Genomic DNA, 23,928 nt, shown 5'->3' on the forward strand with positions numbered 1-23,928 from the left:
AGATAGATAGATAGATAGATAGATAGATAGATAGATACTTTATTAATCCCAAGGGGAAATTCACATAGGCACAAAATGTAGATTTTTGTCAACTTTTGAGCTATTTCCGCTAACCAGTCTGATTTACTCAACTTTACTTTTATAATAATTGTTCAATATATTATTAACTAGCAAAATATCTGTGCTTTGCAGTGGAGAAGTAATGTGATAAAGAAGTTATGAAAAAGAAAAGGAAACATTTTAAAAATAACGTAACATGATTGTCAATGTAATTGTCGTAGGCTTATTTTAGTATTGAGAGTGAATTTGATGATTGTAAATGTTGTGTATGAGAAATGCACATTTTTAGGATGTAAGGATGTAATGTAAACAACGTTTGCAGTTCTGCCCTTGGGCTGTAAAATGACCAAGCTGTCTGCTGAGCTTACTCTTGAGCACGCAACGTACAGCTGGCCATGTGAGAAGCAATCTTGTGTCAAGTCAATGCCGACCTTTTTTAGAGGCTGGCCCTGTGACTTATTTATTGTCATAGCGAAGCAGACCCTTACTGGAAATTGGAGGCGTTTGAATTGGAATGGTAGGTCAGATGGTATGAGAGGGATGTGAGGAATAGATACAGTCTCCTCTGAGTCAGTTCCAGTGAAGACAGATGCCTCAATGAGGTTCTTGTGCAGAGATTTGACCTGAAGCCTGGTGCCGTTACAAAGTTTTGGTGGTTGTAGGTTTTGTAGTAACATAATTGGTGTGCCGACCTTCAAAAGTAGAGTATGCAGAGGCATGTCCGGAGGATTAAGAGTGTGAAGAAACTCTACCGGATAGTGCACCGCATCCTCTAGTTCTACAACAGACTTATATCTTTTTGTTTTGGAAGTTAGCTGGTGAAGTAAAATGGTGTTTATATGTGAAGTCATGTGATTTTTTTGGTGTTAGAATAGCTCTCTCCCTCAACCATGAGACATACTTTTCATGCAGATTTCATAGGTTGGGGTAAACCTTTTCAATAAGGGTTTATAAGGTATTCATCAGGAGACATTCAATTAAATTGCCATCACCTATTTTGATGAGGAGAGCAGTGAACTCTCCAGCTTTTTTGTCGCAGTTCTAGTAAACCCTCATGTTTATTCTTAAGGTAAGGTATGGTCTTAGGCCATAGGCATGAAGACTTCATACATGCTCTAACTTCATCGGTGCGTGTTCCTCTTGAGACAACTGGTAAGGTCTGCCGGAAGTCTCCAGCCAGCAAGACTGTCAAGCCTCCCATCATTTTTGTCATGTTTCTGATGTCTTGTAGGGTCCTGTCTAAAGCCTCAACACCTGCTCTGTGTGCCATAGTGCATTCATCCCATACAATGAGCTTATGATCGTACAGCACTTGCGCCATGGTGCTGTGCTTGGATATGTTACACATGGGGGAATTAGTATGGGTGAAGTTCAGAGGTAGCCTGAAAGAAGAATGAGCAGTCCTTCCACCCTTGAAGCGGTGGAGTAAAGAAGAAGGGAGCAGTGAGCATGATGAACAGCTGAAGGAAAGTAAGGAAGCGAGTTAGTAGGCACATGAGCATGGAGTGTTGTTAATGTGTATAGGCAGAGAGCCAACCATCTGGTAGGTGTGCGGACATTGACGTTGCGGAAAAAGGAGGGTGGACCGGGGGGTGGCCCTTGTCCATCTCTGCCGTGAAATAAATCTTCTGTTAACGGAAATAAGGAATGAAACCGCCAAAAGTAAAGGTCAGTTCTGAAAGCTCGTTACGGCATAATGGTGAGAACTGCCAAACAGAAGACGTTATTTTCGAAAGTTCGTTATAGGGCATTGCACAAACTGAAACATACTTAATGTTTGTAAGTACTGTACAGTGTAAAGGATGAGCATGGGAAATTTGGGCTTTCTACATATATTGGAAGTCGCAGAAATAGTGAGGAGGGGTTTCCTCTATCTGTATATACAGTTTAGGGGGTACACCCATTTCCCCCATTGGGTGTTGCAATAGGACATGAAACATACCTAATTTTGTAAGTACACTGCAAGGAATGAGCATGCGAAATTTCAGCTTCCCACCTATATGGAAAGTGGGAGAATTAGTAATGAGTCAGTGAGGGCTTTGCCTTTTATATGTATAGATTTGATTTGATTTGTTGTCGATGGCTCTTTAATGTACATAATATAAAAACATAATCATTGTCTTGTGGTTTACTCCTCAAATATCCATCCCCATATCGGAGTATACGAGAAAGTCTAGGGGAGACCACTCCCGATTGTTCCATGCTGTATATCTATTCTAATGTTCATAGTGCTGCACACATTACAAAAATAAGGTGGCAAAAATAAAACCAGGTTTATAAAACTCCTTCTCTTAATAATGTAAGTAAACAGTCTTGGATAAATATATTAATCTAATCCCAGCTACTAACCGAGGCAAAGAAAACAGTACTGCATTATATATGAGAAGGTGCTTTCACTGCAGCAAATTCTTCCTCGAACCAGGGATTTTTTAGAATATCAGGAACATTCATAGCATTCTCACTGAAGGTCATTTGTAGTCCCTGGCAGGTAGTTACTGGTACTTTTTTAACTTGTACTCTAGGGTATGTAATTTTTGTTCTGCCAGGAACTATTATGGTTAGGGCTTGGGCAATGAATTGTGCTGATTGGTTGACCACAAGCACTGATGCCATCTTACAAATCTGTTAGAAGTATGGATTTTAGACCACATCACTCTTCTTCCCTGGTGTACTGTGCCAGGCACCACATCAAAGCAATCATTTCTAAAGTGAAGTTGTGATTGCTTTGAAACAATAAATGGGGTGGGGGTCCCCTGATTGCAGTGCACTTTGCATTGCATCACTCTTCATAGCCACTTCCCTGGTGCCATACAGCAAAAGGCTCCCCATGAAGTTCAGAGTGTGTTGAAGCAATAAGGTGTTGGGAGTCCCCTGTGAACTCCCAAACATACCTCACTTTGTACCACATCATTCTTCTTTGCATATCCCATATTTTGCATAAAGGTTACATGAACACAACACACGAAAGTAGTCAGAGACCACAAGTGGCCCGAGGCCTGCATTCTACAGGAACCCCTTGGTTCCAGAAAACAAAATCCTGCAGTGGGAAAGCACTAACAGATTCTGGAGAAAATAAACTCCTGTGACACACTGTCATCAGGATGTAGCAAGCAAGCCAAGTCATCCTGACCAGGGCTGCCTAGCTGTCACATGCCATTTTGCAGTGTGTCACAGCCCAGATTAGGTGTGCATAATTTTGGTGTTATAAGAAGAATATCTGTTATTCCCCATACATTTTGGGACCCTCGTTTGGGTGGGTATCTCAGTCTAAGTGGTGGCCCCCCACCAGACAGCAAGGAGTGAAGCAGAAGTAATAATAATAATAATAATAATTAATAACCATTGATTACAATGACTGTACAAATTACTTAAGAGCAATATAAGCAACCTCAACAACACCAAGCAGAAATCACAAGCCTTCAGCCTCTTAAGACTGATGCAGCATCTCCTGACAGGTAGCGCATTCTATAATTAGTAGGTCCTTTGGTCTAACAGTCTACGGACTTCAGCAGTTTTACTTATCCTGGGAATTTTACAGCAGACTTGGATCATGGATTAATTAACTGTAGTGTGAAACATGGAAGGTATGGGCTGTTGGACTAAGCCACTTAAAACTTCCAGTTTGAAACTGGGTATTTTAAACTGTACTTTGAACATCGTTATGAATCATTGTGCTTGATAACAATGAACGAATTGGCTTTTCTGTATCATGTATATTTCAAGAACACCTGTGTTTTTAAGAGGATACGTTTATATTTACGCCCTGAATCGTATGGAAACACGGGGACATCACTGAGGGACAGTAGTCACGAAAATCCAGAAAAAACCTGAGGTGAAAAACCAGGACCAAAATAATAAGAAATTAATAGCTAAATTGCCCAAAACAGCATGATACTGCACCTAAAGAGCAGTGGAACCTGACACAAGGGATATAAAAGAACGATTTACAACCAGAGTTAAAACTGTTTTTGTGCTCTTACTGGGGAGAATGCCAGATTGAGATTTCTCTTACAAACAGCGTTTTTTAAGATAAGACTGATTTGCAAGCTTTTTTTTTTACATGAAATCACTCTGTAATTTAAAAAAAAAATTCTAGGTTAAACTGGGCTATTTTCATAAAGGTCTTACAGTTACCATCTTAAAGAAATTTAAAGAAATTCGGGACAGTGTCAGCCAATATAATGGGCAGTATTCAATATAGAGTGGGAAATTACTGCAAGTTCAGGCTTTTCAACAATTTAAATTCAGTTGGGTGAAAGAGTCTGACATGATGCTGTTTTCAGTTAGGAAACTGATCAACGCAATATAACTGTGGGCATGCACTCCCTAAAAAGTACTTTATTTTATCTGTCAGCCTAATGCTAGCCCAAAAACACTTACACCTTGAAACAGGCAGTGGTGGACAAAACTGTCCAACTCAAGGTAAAAAAATAGCACTTAGCGTGACTTTTAATGATGAGTTATCTTCTTAAATCAAGGAGTTGTGAAGGCATAGAAATCATGGTGAAGTGACTACCTACACTACACGATAGAGTAGTCAGTCGTATATGTGCTCATTCAGTCCAGTTGACATACCACAATATTGGTGCTTAGACTGTATGTATACATGATCCTGATCAACAATTTTACTCATTGACATTTTTTTTCAATAAAGCTTTACCCATTCTTAAAAAAAAATATATGGCCACAGGTATCTCAAAATGTCAACAAAAATAAGTGCAACACTGCTGTGAAACTAAAAAGAAAAGGAAAAGGTATAACTGGACGCTCGAATGGTTAGGAAGGTGGGGACAGCGTGGCCTGTTTCACAGTGCCAATTGGACGTACTGTAAAATAAACACAGGGACATCAAAAAAGGTTTGGGGATCCACCCTGTATTCTGTTGAAAATGCAAATGTAAGTGAAAGTCTTTACAGACATGAGCTCCAGACAGAACTGACTAAGGACACCTCATGGCTGATATATACTGTATGTATAACAGATTGGAAGAGGTGGGTTTAGGAAGTGATGTAGACCTCAGGTGGAATCTTGGGAACCAGAAGAGGAAATGACATCATGGTAAGGGAGGATCTTCAGGGGAGGAAGAGGAAGTGATGATGTTGGATGGCAACCTTTGAGGACTGCAAGAGGGATTAGGCTCAGGTACTGTATCTTCTGTCCTGCAGGGAAAAAGAAGGAAAGGTTAGAGGACAGCATCAATCCCTGATCCGACAGGAAAATAGTATTTGAGTCTGTAAACTGTTTCCCATGGGCACGTGTGTGACAGTACGTAATCTATGTAATTTACTATTGTGTGTGTTACTTTTGGGTTCTTCCAGTAAACAATTCCTAAAATGCCTTTGTCATTAGCCATTTAGTGGTATGCGTGTTGCAATATGATAGTTAGCTGTTTGTGGTGAAAATGTCAGTTGTGATAACAGCAATACATAATGTTCAATGTCCAACTACTACACTACAACATTTTGAAATACAATACCAATCAACAAATACAATCCAACAATTAACCTGACAAAATACAAATATGACAATATCATAAAACTAGGTCAAAACAGTGCTCACTCTACAGTGCAGCCAACTCAAATTTATAACATGACAGAAATTTTTCCAATCATATCACAACCCAATTCTAAGTAGCAATCGGGCATCTCAACTACTCTCATACTGCACATGAAACGATGGCCGAGGAACGTCAAATTTGGGCCGACTCAGAAAATCAGTTGGCAGCTGCAAATCAGACTTACAAATTGTGCCAGAATTGAACAGTGTATGCCTGACTTTATCAAGTTTCTCAAATAAGTTGTTTACAAAATTTAGTGTTGTATGTAAATCTGTATCTACCCCTTCTCTCTGTAACTAGAATATTCCAGCACGATCTTGCCTTTATGAAAGAGTTTGTGCGTGACCTTCAGCTCTGTCTTCTTTCCTACTTTGCTACTATTTCCTACTATTGCTGTGAATTTCCCCTTGGGATTAATAAAGTTTCTATCTATCTATCTATCTATCTATCTATCTATCTATCTATCTATCTATCTATCTATCTATCTATCTATCTATCTATCTATCTATCTATCTATCCATCCATCCTTTGGATTTTTCTGTTTCTAAAGGGCCTTGTTTCACTTCTCATATACTGTCCTATACTTCAATTACAAGCTGAAACACCTCGATATCTGTGTATATAACATTCTTTAACCAGTTGCATTCAATGCAGTCGCCAAAGGGCTGTGAGCCTATCCTGGACCAAATGGATGAAAGGTAGGAATCAATTCGGCTCACAGTAACAATCAATTATTGGGCCACTCCTGCATACACCCACACAAGGCCAATTTCGAATCATCAGTGAAGCTAACTAGTGGGTCATTTTAGATGAAAATCGCAGTACAGGCAGAAAATATCCACATGAACAATAAATGGGTGTAAGATTTGAAAACAGGATGCGTCAGCACTACCCAAAGTGTCACTGTACTTGTATAGATTTTTTTGATTTGATATATTTTATTAATCACCAAGCGGGAAATTTTTTTCTTTTTGTATGACCTTTTCAGGGTTGGACATTATACAGTGCCTCTGGAGCAATTTTCAGGTAAAGGGTCTTTATAAGGGCCCAAGAGAGTAGGATCCCTTCTGGCAGTAATGGGATTTGAACCCCCAACCTTCCAGATACCAGTGCAGATCCTTAGCCTCAGTGCCACCACAATATACATAATGTATATACAAACGTAAGGTATGTGTAAATATGCACTATGTCAGAGATATATTAATTATTGATTAAATTTGCTTAATGTTATTGTTGGTATGTGTAAGTAGTTATATGTTTAATTACAAAAGTAAATCATTTGCTAGGTGTACAGTTTCCATATGTCTCTACTCCAATCCCCAAATCCTTCCTACTGATACATTTCACTGCTAGTGATACGTCTCCTTCTTTTTCTACTTGTTTCTCTTTTACATTCTCTCTATCTCTCTCCTTTTTTTTTTACCAACATGATGCGCTACTTTAACTCCCCCACAGCTTCACCCTGAACGCATCTGCAAGAAACCATTCCAGAAGTGTAATGCTTAGCTACATGAGGACATTATTTATTGTCTGTCTGTTGCAAAGCTACAAATATATGAGAGTGTATTTTCTATTTTGTTATGTGTTTTTATAAAGCACCATTCAGAAGAAACACCTATGAGCAATTAAAGTGGTTGAAAAGTTGGGAGTTAAGAGAAAGGACTCTAAATGAATGCTGTAAATAAAAGGAAAATCTTTACTAGTCCCTTAATTATTCAGTGAGGTGGCCTGCTCACTAGGCCATGCTTAAGTATGCTAAAGCACTCCCTCCTGTGGTATTAACTTATTTTATTGTTATATGTAAAACTTCACAATAAAATGCTTACTTAAATACTCCCCCTGGATAAATATAACGTGTCAAAAACTAATAAAATGGCAGCCACTATGTCATTTTACATAATTATATGCATTATTACAATGTTACATCAATGCAGCACCATGAGAGCAATTGCAAAATCTTTACATTTACATTTTTTACTTAGTGGATGTTTTCATCCAAAGCAACTTACAAAAGCGGACAGCACAACTGAGTAAACATCAGTCTGGGGGACTATTTGGGAAACAAGTTTTACAGGACAAGATTACATGACCACCACAAGTGAAGAGCTCAGAACAAAAGAACAAGCGAGATACAATTCTTAGAAGATGAGGCCTGAGCTGCCTTGAAAGCTTCCATATTGAGATCTGCTCAGTTAGCCAATTAAAAGTGTCATTTTGCTTGACATCTCCTTGCATCCATAATGGCTAACAAGGTACAACACCCACCTACTAAATACCTAGGTTACAAAATCTAATAGCTAATATCAGTTAGAAAGAAATTCTAAGAGAGTCTGAAAATGCTTCTTAAACACAATGAGGGACTCAGCATTTTGAATGAAGGTGGGCAGCTCATTCCACCAGCCATGAGCAACACATGAAGAGAGTCTGGACTGAGATTTGATGCCATCAGATGCCATTCAACAGCTTATCAGAGTGGTTGATAAAGAGCACAGGATCTCAAACGTGTCTCCATATATAGGTTCTGATGCATTGACTACTCTGTAGACAACCATCAATGATTTGAGCCTATTACATGCTTCACTTTTTTCAAATTTTTGATACTGCATCCATATGCAAAAATTATTTGCATTCATTTTTCCCACATCAATTAATCTCAATACCCCATATTGGCAAAAACAGGATTTTAGAAAGTTCTCCAAATTTATTTAAAATAACATAAGCTGAAATGTCCCATTGACACAGGTATTCAGACCCTTCACTTAGTAATTCAGTGAAGCCCCATTTGGACTGATTCATGCCCAGAGTCCTCCTGGGTCTGACACAACAAGATTCACACACCTGGATTTATGGATATTCTGCTCTGCAGATCCCCTCAAGCACTGTCAGGTTGGGTGGGGACTGTCGGCAGACAACTGTTTTCAGGTCTATTAACAGATATTTCATTGGGTACAGGCCCGGGCTCTGGATGGGCTACTTAAAGACTTTCTCAGAGTTGTCCCTAAACCACTCCTATGTTAACTTTGCTTTGCTCTTAGGGTCATTGTCCTGTTTAAAATGATCCTTTGGCTCAGTCTGAGGTCCAGTGCACTCTGGACAAGGTTTAAATAAGGATATTTCTGTACTTAACTCTGCTTAGGTTTTCCTCGACCCTGACTTGTTTCCCCGTACCTACAGCCAAAAAACAAGTCCATATCATGATGTTGACATCACCTTGCTTTACCATTGGAATGGAATGGTGCAGATGATAAGAGGTGCCTGGTTTAGATAGATAGATAGATAGATAGATAGATAGATAGATAGATAGATAGATAGATAGATAGATAGATAGATAGATAGATACTTTATTAATCCCAAGGGGAAATTCACATAATCCAGCAGCAGTATAATGATACAAAGAAACAATATTAAATTAAATAGTAATAAAAATGAAAAAAAATTAAAATAAAATTAATGTTCGCATTTACTACCCCGGGTGGAATTGAAGAGTCGCATAGTGTGGGGGAGGAACGATCTCCTCAGTCTGTCAGTGGAGCAGGACAGTGACAAAAGTCTGTCACTGAAGCTACTCCTCTGCCTGGAGATGACACTGTTAAGTGGATGCAGTGGATTATTCATGATTGACAGGAGTTTGCTTAGTGCCCGTCGCTCTGCCACAGATGTTAAACTGTCCAACTTTAATCCAACAATAGAGCCTGCCTTCTTAACAAGTTTGTCCAGGCGTGAGGCGTCTTTCATCTTTATGCTACCACCCCAGCACACCACCGCGTAGAAGAGGGCACTCACCACAACCGTCTGGTAGAACATCTACAGCATCTTACTGCAGATGTTGAAGGATGCCAACCTTCTCAGAAAGTATAGTCTGCTTTGACCTTTCTTACATAGAGCATCAGTATTGGCAGTCCAGTCCAATTTGTCATCCAGCTGCACTCCCAGATATTTAAAGGTCTGCACCCTCTGCACACAGTCACCTCTGATGATCACAGGGTCCATGAGGGGCCTGGGCCTCCTAAAATCCACCACCAGCTCCTTGGTCTTGCTGGTGTTAAGGTGTAAGTGGTTTGAGTCGCACCATTTAACAAAGTCTTTGATTAACTTTCTGTACTCCTCCTCCTGCCCACTCCTGATGCAGCCCACAATAGCAGTGTCATCAGCGAACTTTTGCACATGGCAGGACTCCGAGTCATATTGGAAGTCTGATGTATATAGATTGAACAGGACCGGAGAAAGTACAGTCCCTGCGGCGCCCTGTATTGCTGCACACAATGTCAGACCTGCAGTTCCCAAGACGCACATATTGAGGTCTGTCTGTAAGATAGTTCACAATCCATGCCACAAGGTGTGAGTCTACTCCCATCTCAGTCAGCTTATCCCTAAGGAGCAGAGGTTGGATGGTGTTGAAGGCGCTAGAGAAGTCCAAAAACATAATTCTCACAGCACCACTGCCTCTGTCCAGGTGGGAGAGGGATCGATGAAGCATATAGATGATGGCATCCTCCGCTCCCACCTTCTCCTGGTATGCGAACTGCAGAGGGTCGAGGGCGTGGCGGACCTGTGGCCTCAGGTGGTGAAGCAGAAATTTCTCCCTGACAATTCCATTTTGGATTCATCAGACCAGAGAATTTTGTTTGTCACAGTCTAGGAATCATTTAGGTGTATTTTTGCAAACAGCAGGTAGGCTTTCATGTGTCTTTTACTGAGGAGAGGCGTCATCTGGCCCTCTGTCATAAAGTCCAGATTAGTACAGTGTTACATGGTGGTTGTCCTTCTGGAAGTTTCTACTATCTCCACATAGGTCCTCTGGAGCTCAACAAGACTGACCATCAGGCTCTTGGTCACCACTCTTACCAAGGCCCTTCTGCCTCAATGGCTCAGTTTGGCAAGGTGACCAGCTCAAGGATGAGTCAAAATTGTTCCAGACAGGTTCTGTTTAAGGATTATGAAAGCCACTGTGTTCTTCAATGCTGCAGAATTTTTTGTAGCCTTCAACACAATCCTGTATCTAAACTCAGTGGACAATGCCATCACCCTCATGACTTGGTTTTTGCTCTGGTACACACTGACAACTGTGGGGCCTTCTACAGACAAATGTGTGTGCCTTCCCTGATCATGTTCAGTCATTTGTATTTACCACAGGTGGACTCCAAACCAGGTGTAGAAACATCCCAATGAAGACCAATAGCCAAAATTTAAAGAGTCTGAATACTTGTGTCAATGTTATGATTTAGTGCTTTATTTTTAAGGAATTTGGAAGAAAATCCTGTTTTTACTTTGTCATTCTGGGGTATTAAGCGTTTCTTGATGAGAGGAAAAATGAATGTAAACAGTTTTTGCCTACGTCTGCAACATAACAAAATGTGAAAAAAAAAGGGGTCGGAATGCATTGTATGTACGGTTGTGTACATAAATGTACTTTTCTGTCACTCTACAGTATTTGCAGTGTATCTGTGTGACTGCTTTGAGATGTTCTTCAACGAAGAGCTCCTTTAAGAATAAAGTAGAGTTTAAATATCAAATTTTTCCACACTTCTTCCTTAGCCTCATAAGCTGTCATAATTCTGTATTCGTAAAATGTGCACCAAGTGGTTATGCTAGGGGCTAATTTTCACCTTTATAAGAAACTACAAAAAACAAAATCACTATACTGTGTATAAAGTTAAAAATAGCAAATTGTGTAAATGTAATGCAATAAAAGAAATACAAACAAAAACCATTTACACAACAGAATACCTTACACTGCATGCTATGAGAGCTTAATGCCCCTGCAAAATTAAAATAGTAATTGGAAGTAAAGCAGCATGGCTAAGAGAATAACACATTATTCAAAACACATCATATCATACAAGTTATATGAAGTTTTACTGTAAAAAAATAGAGTGTCACGAGGAGATCTCTTATAATCTAAAGGTCTTGTCATAAAATGGTTGCACTCAACAAGGTCTGAATTGAATTAATTCACTGGTGCCTGCAGCTTTTCTCAGACACTTCATTTTGATAATTCACCTTATTTTTGTGAGGCAGTGTTTCTGTAAAGTGTCTCATGTACTTTGAGTAAGTTAATGCAACAATTTGTTTTATAGATTTTTATACTGTAGGCCACCTTTGACCTAATAAATTAAGACATTGTCAAAAAAGGCACAAGAGTCCAGATCACCTCCTGCTTTTTGGTGTCCTTGGCAAATGAAAGCTTAAATGCTAAAAGTGATATGTCTGAGATATTGCATTAGTTTGGTACTGTAAAGGCTTAATTCTTTGATGATCTTCAAACCTTTAATAGAAACACAATGTCTGTAAGGGTAAAGTTGAAAGGTTACAGACCTGTGACAATCTATGGCAGTGCAGGTAAGTTGGTGCAGATCTTATATACTGTATTTAGGAGGAGGATCTCCAGCCAAAGACGGTTGTCTGTCTCTTAGGTTTATAATTTAAATTTCTCTATAGGTAAAGTGAATAATTGACCATTAGATGGCTGTATACACCCCCTAAAGAAATTACCCCCTCAGAGTACTTTCAATTAAAAGAAAGGTGGTGCTGGGTAGACAGAAGGTCCCGAGCAATGGTTTTCCAAGCTTTTTGGTGGATATACCGGACTAATAATTGGGGCTTGTGACTGCTGGGAGATCTAGGGCCACCAGAGGGGGCACTTGTGTGATAACCAAAGAACGTCCAGGGGGCCTTCTTGAGACTGCCATAGAAATAAGGCCATGATTGGGATGAAAAGCCACTAATTGCCAGTTTCCTTTGGAGAGTGGTGGTGGTAGTTGATTTGGACAAGACCTTGACTAGAAGAGATGAAAGAGAATCGAATAGAATAGAAAGAGAAGGAGGGAGTTTGAAAGTTGAGTGGTACTCAAGGGGTTATAGCTATTCCTCCATTAGTTTGTAGTTCAACACCCATTTAAGTGTGTCTCTTCTTTGGTTACTTGGTGCTCTTCAGTTGTTTTTTTTTTTTCATTTGTACAACAAATTCCTTACTACTTATCACAGAAGTGCCCTGACCTCTGCTGAAATTTCTATACAGTACAGCTTATTATGGTTATTGACAAAGATGGCTAGCACAGTGGTGTGGTGACTACCATTGCTGTCTCCTGTCACTTTCTGAGTTCGAGTCCTACACAAGGTCATTGTCTGTAGGGAGTCTGCACTCTTTCTCTGTGTCTGTGAGGATCTCCCTCCATATCCTAAAACATGAGCAGAATTAAAATTGCCAAAGTGTGTGTGTGTGTTTTTGGGGTGGGCTGATTATTAGGTGTCCTTCCTGCCTTGAACCCAATCCTGTTGATGATATGTTTAGTCTAAGATGGTAAAAAATGTTGTTTAACTTACCAGTAAAGACATTTCTTCCTGCTTAAATGAATACTACCTCATGATCCTACTTTCAAATATATGTCAAGTTGATGTTCTGAAACAAGCAATGTCAGAATAGTTGAAATTAACAGTTTATAAAGGTGACTAGAACACAAAGCGAGGAAGGAGGAATATACCACAGGCAGGTGCTCCTGGTTCAACATCTACTGTTAACAGATCAAGAGCCAGGAAGGAGTACTCCTGCAAGGTTTGTCTACAATTGTGGTAAACCCAAATGTTTTGGTCTGCTTTACACCAGACACGTCCCAATTGATTCCATAATCTCTTATACTGTAACCTCCACAAAAGGATTCATTATGCTACAATGCTAGGCTGCTGTGTATAACTTGTTTGGTGTTACATAGTAGAATCATACTTTATATTTATTCAGCCAAAGTGAATTACAATTTTTACTTCTTCTGCAAAAACAGGCAGAATCTCCGAATAGGCAGTCAGAATAGACTTTATTACACAGCACAGAAAACTATTGCAGAGCACCTAAAGCCTGTCTCAGTTTAATGAAGTGAGCCCTGTGCTCAGGGCAAACCTCATATTTATTACAATTCTTACCTCAAAATATCCCTTCTTCACACCATTTCTTATTACCTGCTTCCTATGGTTTCTTATGATAATGACCTCACTCCATACCTCGCTTTATCATATCAATAACCTTGCCTTGTAGACTTCCCCATAAAAATCTCCATCCCAGTAGACCTTCTCATAACAATTTGCTTTCTAATCTACACTTTTTCATAATACCAACTTTTGGCTCGAAGGACATATTTGCCACCTGGAGGTGAGCATCACCCAATTACCCTTCCCTTCATTCTCACGTTCCTAATCCTTCGCTGTTAAGGATTGATGGCCTTTTAGTTAATCAATTCTCATCATTACGTTGGAATCAGGGGAACACACATGTGAAAACTGGACTGGTCATTTAATAATTACTTGTTGCACCAGCATCCCTTGAGGCTAAAATCATAGGCAGTTGTGTTGGTAAGCGATAACGCGCAGCATCACTGACAAGGGCTTAAGCTGCGGACGGCCTTGAGCAGACAAGCATGGTACTTCCTGACTGCCTGGAAGAGAGAAAATGCAAGCTTTTAACAGTTACTCTTAAGCTTAAAGCATTTTGTTGTAACTTGAATAATCATTATAATGATTAAAAAAGAAGCATTGACATATAAGCTTAAATGCTATCTAAAATATATCCAGCACAGGGGCTGAGCTGCTGGGAATGGAAGCAGGCGGCTTTGGTCTCCCAGACACTTGCTTAAAAGAGAGAAAAAAAAAACAAGCCTTTAATAATCAACTCATAAACTCTTATGTGGCTCAAGCTAGCTAACACATTGCATGTTGCTTTAACTTGATTGCCTAAGGTATTGATGAGCCTTAATACATAAATTTGAATGCTATCTAAAATGTTTATATTGTTATGCGTTAACATAAGAGCTTGCTTAGTTTACTTAAAACCCGAAGGCTGATGAATGCTTGTGGAAGCTTGTTTAATCTTTTGTTTAGTCAGTCAGAAGCCTCAGAAGCTGTGTTCCCAAAACAAAAATCTGCTCGCTCTGTTTCTTCAGAGAACACAACGTCTTTGACTCACAGAAGTTCAAAACGAAACAAGTGAAAAGACAGGCCAGCTGCCTATGACAGTGGCCCAGCAGCCCTCATGCTAAAATAAATGGTGGCCTTTTAAGCTGTTTCAGGCATAATCATTTAATAGCTAATAGCAGTAAAAGTAACAATAAGGCACTCTGATCCTTAATCTAAATTCTCAATGCATGTCTGTGTGGGATTTTCACTACAATCCTAAAGATATGTAGGTTAGGTTAACTGGTGACTGTAGATCGGTGTGTATGTGAGTGCCCTGTGATGGCCTTGCACCTAGCAATTTCAAGACAGGCATCATTTACATATACACTTATTTGCTTAGCAGATACTTTTATCCAAAGAGACTCACAAAAGAGGTCAACATAATTGGTTACACGTGCTAGCAGAGAATTGCAGTGGTCCAGCCGTGACAAGACCGGCGTCTGGTCCAAGACTGTATACCCTGTCAGACACAGTCAGATCTTGAGGATATTGTTTAGAGTGAATCTGAAAGACTGAGAGACCATAGCAATATGGTCCCTGTGGGACACCAGCTCCCAGCAACATTGAACTGGATTCAGCTCTTACATAGTATTCAATTTTCTAAAGTAACATTTGTAGTGGCCCGGTGCTGCTCAGATTCACACCGTCGTTAGGACGGTGATTTATTTATTTTTTCGGTGGAGATTCCAGGAATGCACCAAACCTTGGACCAACCCACACACACTCACAGACAAAGACATGAATCAAACAAATGTGTGAAATATATTAAGTGTAAAATGAAATATAAACAACAAAAATCAAACAACCCTCCCCTTCCCCTTTGGCAATACAAATATTACACAGAACAATAAATCCGGACAATAAACACTCATGTCAATGTCCTTATCACAGATCCAATGTGGCAGAAACGGAAGAAATGGTATGGAGTAAAGATGACGATGACGATCCCGGCAACAGCTTCCGTAATAAATGAATTAAACAGTTCTACCGGTAGTCCTGAGTGGTGAAGGGCTCCCTCTGAAGACACGCGACGACTAATCCACCACTATTCACATGACAGGAAGGCACGAGACAGTTCATTCATCCTTGCGAGAAACGATCCAGGGTACAAATGAGTTTACAGTGGTTACGTAGGATGGGATACACAGAACACAGATCCTTCTCCTGCTGCTTTGCTGGCCCTTTTTCAAGTTTCCCGCTGGCCCTTCTTATCCCAGCAGCCCCTGCACCCGTAGCAGACATCCAATGAGGGCAATCCCCTTTGGGGCTGCTGGGATTTGGAGTCCTTCCATTGGTAGCACTGCTCCACAGTAATTATAAAAAGTGTAAAAGTATGTTAAAGTAGTTGGAATCTTCTCCTGACTGCAGTAATTACAATTATTAACTAACTGCAAGTGTGCTGAATTGTGTGGAGGCAGAAGTGGCTATCTGTGTTGTCGCAGAATTCCAGGGTTCAAATTCCCAGGCTTGGATGCCATCTTATAGGTTTCCTCCTAAATTTCGATCACTTGCATGTTACATTACCAGACAACTCTAAAACTGGCTCAGTGTGGGAGTGCGCGCTTTGTGATGGAGTGGCGACCTGTCCACAGTTGGTTCCCATCTTTCACTCCGTGCTGCTCATGACCCTGAAACTAAATAAGATGGATGGATGATAGCCTGTTATACAGTGAAAATTCAGTCTACACACCATTATTGAAATTTTACTTTTTGTTCAAGTTAAACTTGAAATCTAGACAAATCATGACACACTTTTTTCCATCTTTAAAAGGAACTGTTAACCAGCAAAACATAAATAAATAAAACATATAATTTGGGGGGAAAATAATTTACAAATAACAAACATACAATGCCTTGGTTAAAAACAAAAGTCATAGTGTAATAACATCATCCATCCATATATCATTTTCTTGGTCTCACAGACACCCGCTTCAAAGACAGAAAAAGACCCTAGCCTTTAATAATCAATTTGTAAATTCTTATTTAGCTCTAGCTAGCTAACACAAAGCATTTTGCTTTAACTTGTTCACCTAAGGTATTGATAATCATTAATATATACATTTAAATGTCATCTAAAATGTTTCTATGTTAGTGTAAGGTGTAAGGCTACACTATTGACAGTGGGTAGTAAAGAGTCACGCCTGAGTTTCTGTACTATTGTCTAACTACCAAGTTCATTCAGACACCCCCATGTGCCTTCGTGTCTCTCAGAAACTACTAACAATATAAAGTCCTGACCTTGAGGAGAGCAGATTCTGAGATATACTTGAGGTACTTCTCCCATGCTTGGCCACCTCTATGTGGCACACTTGAGGATGGGCAGCAGCAGGGAGTCATTTGTGTTCCTACCTGTGCTGAATATAAACCTGAAGCGCCACACAAACTTGCATTAAGATGTGGTGCTCTGCCATGCTTCAGCCATATTTCAGTGGTAGGAAAGTAGAAAATTCACACACACACACCAGATGTGTTTCTATTGTCGAAAATGACTGGTTTAATGCTTCTTTAAAACTTGTAATTGAAAAGAAGGCCTGATGACCTGCCCAAGTCTATTTCCCTCCTTGTACCCAGTGCTGCAGACATATGCTCTGACGTCCTGCACTGAAGCCAGAAGATGCTGTGTTGTGCTACTCACAAAAGCTTGTAACCAGGGCAAATATCAGCTCCTTCGTCTATTACTAATGAAGGATTATTAGTTTCCGTGATGGTTTAGTGGTTAATGATGTTACCTCTTGATTTTCGTTTGAATCCCACATCTGTTTGTTGTGGTATGTGAGCTGTAAATGTTCATTGTGTGTTTGTTTCTGTGTGTTTAATTGCATATCCCAAACCCGTGTATGATGAACTGGTACCCAATCCAGGATTGTGACAGGTGCCACCGAGTTTAAAAAGTGTTATAATTAGCATGTATATCTTGCGATACACAAGCCCGAGAAAAAATGTTATTGCTATGTGTTTCTCTAATTCCATTCATTCTTTTTCCTAACCCTATTTATTCCGTGTGTTTTTAAAATATAGGCTTGTGAGCATCACTTCACTAAACAAAATTCTCAAGGAGTAAATCAAAATCGAGCCTTAAACTTTGAGACCATTGGATTATGTGAGAAGCCCCGCCCTCCCCGCCGATCCCGTATAAATCGGCCCGAAGTCGCTTGCTGACAGCAACAAGATCCGTTAAATACGCGCAGTGCTTTCCACTGCTAGACTTGAACTGGACGCGAGCGGAATTAAGAAACAAATTGGCACAACGGTGGCACTCGAGCCGTTTTATGAGAGACGCGGCAGACTTTAGGGCACGAAAGGTAAGAAAAGAAAAAAAACAGCTACTCTAAACTTTATTTCCAATTGCGCTTCGTTGGCCTTCAGAGGCATTATTCGAGAGTTGCTTTTTTGTAACATAAGTTGGCGTGCATCATCTGAGGTTTATTTATATATCAGCTGAAAAAGCTGAGGTGAAGTAACTTTTATCAAACTATTTCTTGAACCCGCTAAATACGATGAAGGAGCCTGCTCGATGGCATTGCGAGCAATGTAGGAACCAACCCCGGAGATACAGCCACGGTCAATAAATTCTTCATTTAAAATAGGAGTAAGTTTACCGATTACGTTATTGCTATAAATTACCCATTTTGTTGCAGTACTTTTTTTTTTTTACCAGATGAATTTATAAGAATGATTTGTTTCCCTTGTTATTATGGCGTTGTTATGATTTCACCCCGTTAAAACACAAATCAGTCCGTTTGTAGTCCCGTTTCTGCACAACTTCCAGGGTAGACCTCACCGCAGAGAACTGCCAGCTAGCATCATCCTGAAGGACAACACATGCACGCACGCACGCATAAGGAGAACAAACGTTATTTGCTTGTTCTGCAAAACAGTCATCAGGGTAAGCACGGGTGAGCATAACAGGAGTGCAGTGACTCATCTGAAATGTATGAAGGTCAGTTTCAAAATGCATTTTAAATGTGAATTAGAAGTCCAGCAGGGATAAACAATGGCACATGGAAATTGGAAGACGCAGGTACAAAAAGGAATAGGAAGGAGGATGGGTTGTTTCAATTTAATTGTCAGAGTTTAAGGAGTGTACTCTTAAATTTATCTTTTATGAATACATCCTGTTATAGGGTTTTTAAAAAGCAAAATTGCACAGTTTTCTTTGTTTTAAATTTGCTGTTTTTTTTTGCTAATTTTGATGTTTAAATGTCAAAAAGTTAGCAAAAGTACTTACAATGTATACATTTTAGTGAAAAAGACAGGGGTAAAACTTGTCAAGTTGCTTAGGGTACACTCTTTGTGTGGTCCTTCAGAGTGATGCCATATGGGAACCATTTTAGGTTCTCAAAAGACCCACCTACATAGAGATTCAAGAAAGAACCCGAACAGATGAATGAATAGATGATAACAGATTTGTGAAACACCAGTAAGTCATGATTTGAAAAGGACTCTTACCTATACCACAACACAGGTGAAGTTCAGGTTTTTTAATCTGGTCATGTCCTGCTAGGTGGTCCACTATACATTCAGGATTTCAGTGTTTTTCTACATCTCATTTCTACATTTCTACACCTCGTATTAGGAATTGTTTGAAAGCACAAAGAACCAGCTCCATATGCAAAGAGCCTGTCTCAGAATGAAATGGTGCTTTGTTAAGCAATGAAGCTACAATGAACCATACAACCCAGTAAAGAACCATTTAGTGCCATTAAAGAATGCATATTTTAAGAGTCTGGGATAGATTTAATTATTGTATTTGTTGATTATTAAAATATCTGCAAGAACAGATTAAGAACCCTACAGGCCCCAAAGTGACCTAATGAAATGAGTCCTCCTTGTGAAATTTTATCAGAGTTTGTACCTGTTCATTTCATTGAGAGCAGGGTTCCCTCTTGGAGTATCTATTGCAAAAATAGACATGCATTACACTAAAGAGGCCAGAGTTCCTCATGAAGGTCAAAGCGGGAGATGCAGAGTCCCTGCAATTTGTAGAGTTTAAGGTATCAGGGATTATAGACACTGCGGTGGGTTGGCACCCTGCCCAGGATTGGTTCCTGCCTTGTGCCCTGTGTTGGCCGGGATTGGCTCCAGCAGACCCCCGTGACCCTATTCGGATTCAGCGGGTTCGAAAATGGTTGGATGGATGGATGGATTATAGACAATTTTGAGTAACTGATGATCAGTTATATCATTGGTTTTGGTAGAAGAGGCTTTGAGAATAAAGTTGAACATCATTAAGCGTTTATCTGTCTATCTGTCATCAAAGTGGTGAAGAGCTACAAGTATCTGGGGGAAAACTGAACCGGTGTGACAACATAGTGGTGCTGTACAAGAAGGGCCAGTGCAGACTGTATTTGCTAAGGAGATGCACGTCTTCTGATGGGTACGGCGAGCTGGTGGAAATGCTCGATCAGTCTGTAAGTACTGTAGCCAGTGTGTTGTTCTGTGCCGCAGTTTCCTAGGGAAACATCTTGAGCTCACAAGAAGCACAATGTCTGAACTAACTTCTCACAAACCAGGGCGAACCCAGGACACGCTGGAAGCTGCTGTGAAAAATAGGATGGTGGCAAAATTGGATGCCAACATGAAAAATCCCCTCCATTCCCTCCAAGATGCGCTGTCTTGGCGCAATTTTAGCCACGTGCTTATTCCACCACGGTGTGCTATAAAGTGCTTCTGGGGGTCTTTTCAGACCTCTGCTATCAGGCAATTCAATCAACTAAACGGTGATACTCTTCAAATTAATTTTGAAATTTTAAGTTCATTTTGAAATTTCTGCATAATATATTTATTTATTTTATTTGATTGTATTATTTATCCTATGAGTCTGTACCTTTATTTTTAATGCTTCTATATCTAAATTACCCTTGGGATTAATAAAGTTTATCTAATCTAAAAGGTCCTCTTCATCAGCTATACTGGCTAGTAGTGTGGGGAAGATGTAAACTGGCAAAGTGAGCTCCACGCTACTGTCCTGAGGCCAGTTTGCCTGCTGTTCTGTACGGCCTTAAGTCCTGCTCACAGTCACAGGAGTCCTGACGCTGCACATTTTTCAGTAACACCCCTGAGGCTTATAAATTTAGGCGTTATTTGTTCTGTTCTTTTTAGACAAAAATCATTCCTTTGGGTTTTATTCCGAACAAATAATTGAGAAAAAGCATTGCCCTTGCTGGCAGGCAGTATAGTCCAGTGATTCACTGAATAACCTTGAGCAAATCACTTAACTTTTTGGCTTCGAATAGTGCTCATTATAGGAAGGTAAATCGTAGCATACTATTCTCATACATGCTTAATCAAATGAAAATGCTACAGTATATAAAACTTACTTGCTTATAGGTTCAGTGAATCTTTTTTTTTTTGACTACAGGACAAAAATTATACAACTTTGTTGATAATTAAATTTGCCAAAGGGAGAGATGGTCTGCTTAGGATATTTGTTAAGCCAGGTACTGTTGCTGGTCCTGGCGGATGCTGAGAAGCTTCATCACAACAGGGATTTCTCTGATATCCAGCAGCCCTCCAACAATCAAGCAAGGCCTATCCAAACTCTTCAGTCTGCTAAGGTAAGCACATTCAATAATTAATATATAGACTTGTAACGTCAGGGAAATGCTTAGCACTCCTACCTCACATATGCAGTGTCAAGGTTTAAATACCAAAGATAGTCATTGTTTCAGTGTGGAGTTTTTCTCCAATACTCTGATTTTCTTTACATCCCCAAAAATGTTCAGTTTAGGTTAATTGACAATTGAAAATTGGCCCTAGTGTATGCTGTTTGTGACTTTAAATGAATTGCTGCTTTTTAATGCCTATAAGTTTTTTAAAAAGACAAAATAAAATGTTGTGTTTTATCATTAAAACTGTTATGATGCTTAGCTTATATAATAAGCTTATAATGCACTAGTGAGACCAAATCTGGAGTATTGCGTACTGTTCTGGCCACCTCACTGCAAGGAAGGCATAGCAGGGCTTGAAGCTACTCAGAGGAGAACAACCAGGTGCATCCCAGGACTTAAGGACATGGCCTACTCTAACAGACTCAGAGAAATAAAACCTGTTTAATCTTAAGTAGAGGAGACTGTTTTGGGACCTATTCCAGGTATTTAAAATCCTCAAAGGCACTGATAAAGTTGATCCACCAACATTCTTTCAGCTTAATGGTGAATCACATACTCGTGGACATCAGTGGAAATTAAGGGAAGTGCATTTAGGACTAAAGCCAGGAAGCTTTACTTTACGCAGATAGTTTTGGAACTCTGGAATTGAAGCAGAAACCCTGACAATCTGTAAGAAGAATCTGGTGGAGATATTGGGACAGGTTAGCTGTTAGCTAAACAGATGGGCTTGATGGACTGAATGGTCTCCTCTCATTTGCCAGATTTTCTTTTCTTTTTTCTTACCTACTACTACTTATGAGCTTTGACCTCATATCCATCCATCCATCCATCCATTATCCAACCCGCTATATCCTAACTACAGGGTCATGGGGGTCTGCTGGAGCCTACATGTGGTCTCTAAATAAGAGTGATGATCAATAGAATGGGATGCACCTAAGCCAAATTTCCAGTGTCATTCAAAAGTAAATACTTATGTAGGTGTTATAGTTTATGCATCCATCCATTATCCAACCCACTATATCCTAACTACAGGGTCATGGGGGTCTGCTGGAGCTAATCCCAGCCAACACAGGGTACAAGGCAGGAAACAAACCCCGGGCAGGGCGCCAGCCCACCGCAGGGCACACACACACACATCAAGCACACACTAGGGACAATTTAGGATCGCCAGTGCACCTAACTTAAATGTCTTTGGACTGTGGGAGGAAACCGGAGAACCTGGAGGAACTCCACGCAGACACGGGGAGAACATGCAAACTCCACATAGGGAGGACCCGGGAAGCGAATCCAGGTCTCCTAACTGCAAGGCAGCAGCGCTACTGCTGCGCCACCATGCCGCTCTTGACCTCATATACTGTACATAATTTGTTTATGAAATATTATTCATTCATATACTCTGCATATAGGACTGAAGGCACGAAGCATATCCATGTAGAGTTGTGAGAATCAGAAACAAACTACCAAGACATGTAGTTGAAGCAGAAACCTTGACAACCTGTAAGAAGCATCTGGATGAGATATCGGGACCCAATGAGCTTGATGGACCGAATGGTCTCCTCTGGTTTGTCACCTTTCTTATATTCTCATGTTCTCACATTGTGCCCACTGTTGCTGAGAGAAGCTCTGACCCCTTCTGACACTACATTGGATTTATTAGGTTTACATATGCTATGTTGCGGTAGGCTGGCGCCCTGCCTGGGGTTTGTTCCTACCTTGCGCCCTGTGTTGGCTGGGATTGGCTCCAGCAGACCCCCGTGACCCTGTGTTAGGATATAGTGGGTTGGAGAATGACTGGCTGACGTATGCTATGTTATGTATGTAATTGGACTTCAGGTCACTCTAAGATGCAGATTTTGTATGCTTTTTTTCTGTAGGTCTTCTACAATTATTCATTTACATGTTCTGAGACAAATTTTTATTACAACATTGAAAAATGTAGATTCACTATGTACAAAAATGTATTAAATAAATTCTAATGTAATGTGAAATATGGACTAAGAGAGCTTTTTTATCGACACACTCAGTTAGTAGAGTTTGAGCCCAACTAAGGCGTTCAATGTCCTGCAAACGAGTAAACCTGATGGGGCACATAAGACAGTGGTGTGTTTGACCAGAAGTCAAAAATTTCCAGACGATCTGAGGAACTCCTAGACGGTCTGATTCATCTTTTGCTTTATATATTTCAAGACAGATATAGTGGGTTCCCAGGGAAGAAAGGGAGCCAAATGACCTTGTAGGAAAAATACAATGTCATATCAGTGTGGAAGAAAGAGCATTACTTTGGGGTGGGGGTTCTCCCTGTAAATGTCCAAGCATGATATCTTGCCTTTCTGTTGTGACCTTTGTGAGTCCTATCCTTGTCTTCTGCCAACATTTATGTTTAGAAACCCCTTTGTCCTTAAAGCAGTTTATCCTAGAGAGACAGACTTACTGTATATACTCACGTATAAGTTGGGTCTTGAAACCCAAAAATATCGATCATACCCCGACTTGTACGTCCATCATAGATAAGGGATGCTCTTACGATAAAGGTGTATGAGGGTGTGAGATACAAAAAACACAAATCTGTGCAAACTTTGCTTTGGAATAGTCCGGGTATTTCCATGTGGTCACATAAGCACAATATAGAGAGAGAGAGGTTAGGAGCATGTGCTGATACAGTGCATAGCCACACCCACATAGAAAAAAAAGGCAGTGTGCTCTGTGGTTACTCTCTCAGGTGGGCGTTAGCATATCATAATCTCTTGGACCAATAGTATT

The 23,928-nt window shown here is 40.0% G+C and overlaps 2 protein-coding genes across 3 annotated transcripts in view; one reads left to right on the top strand and one right to left on the bottom strand.

The window, feature by feature from the left end:
- Positions 1-4,864: 4,864 nt before the first annotated feature.
- The window catches only part of LOC120527906 (NACHT, LRR and PYD domains-containing protein 3-like), a 118,860-nt gene continuing 99,796 nt past the window's right edge, over positions 4,865-23,928 (bottom strand). Inside the window, exon 10 of the transcript XR_005633421.1 lies at positions 4,865-5,219. The gene's annotated coding sequence lies outside the window, so the exon portion shown is untranslated. The remainder of the gene's footprint in view (positions 5,220-23,928) is intronic.
- LOC120527908 (matrix metalloproteinase-21-like) overlaps positions 17,742-23,928 on the top strand; it is a 43,619-nt gene continuing 37,432 nt past the window's right edge. For both annotated transcript variants that reach the window (XM_039751852.1, XM_039751853.1), the window contains exons 1-2: positions 17,742-17,859; positions 20,919-21,114. In XM_039751852.1, the coding sequence (XP_039607786.1) occupies positions 20,968-21,114 (147 nt within the window). In that variant the 5' untranslated portion in view covers positions 17,742-17,859; positions 20,919-20,967. The remainder of the gene's footprint in view (positions 17,860-20,918; positions 21,115-23,928) is intronic.

The sequence above is a fragment of the Polypterus senegalus genome, chromosome 4 (assembly GCF_016835505.1).
Source record: "Polypterus senegalus isolate Bchr_013 chromosome 4, ASM1683550v1, whole genome shotgun sequence".
Lineage (NCBI taxonomy): Eukaryota > Metazoa > Chordata > Cladistia > Polypteriformes > Polypteridae > Polypterus > Polypterus senegalus.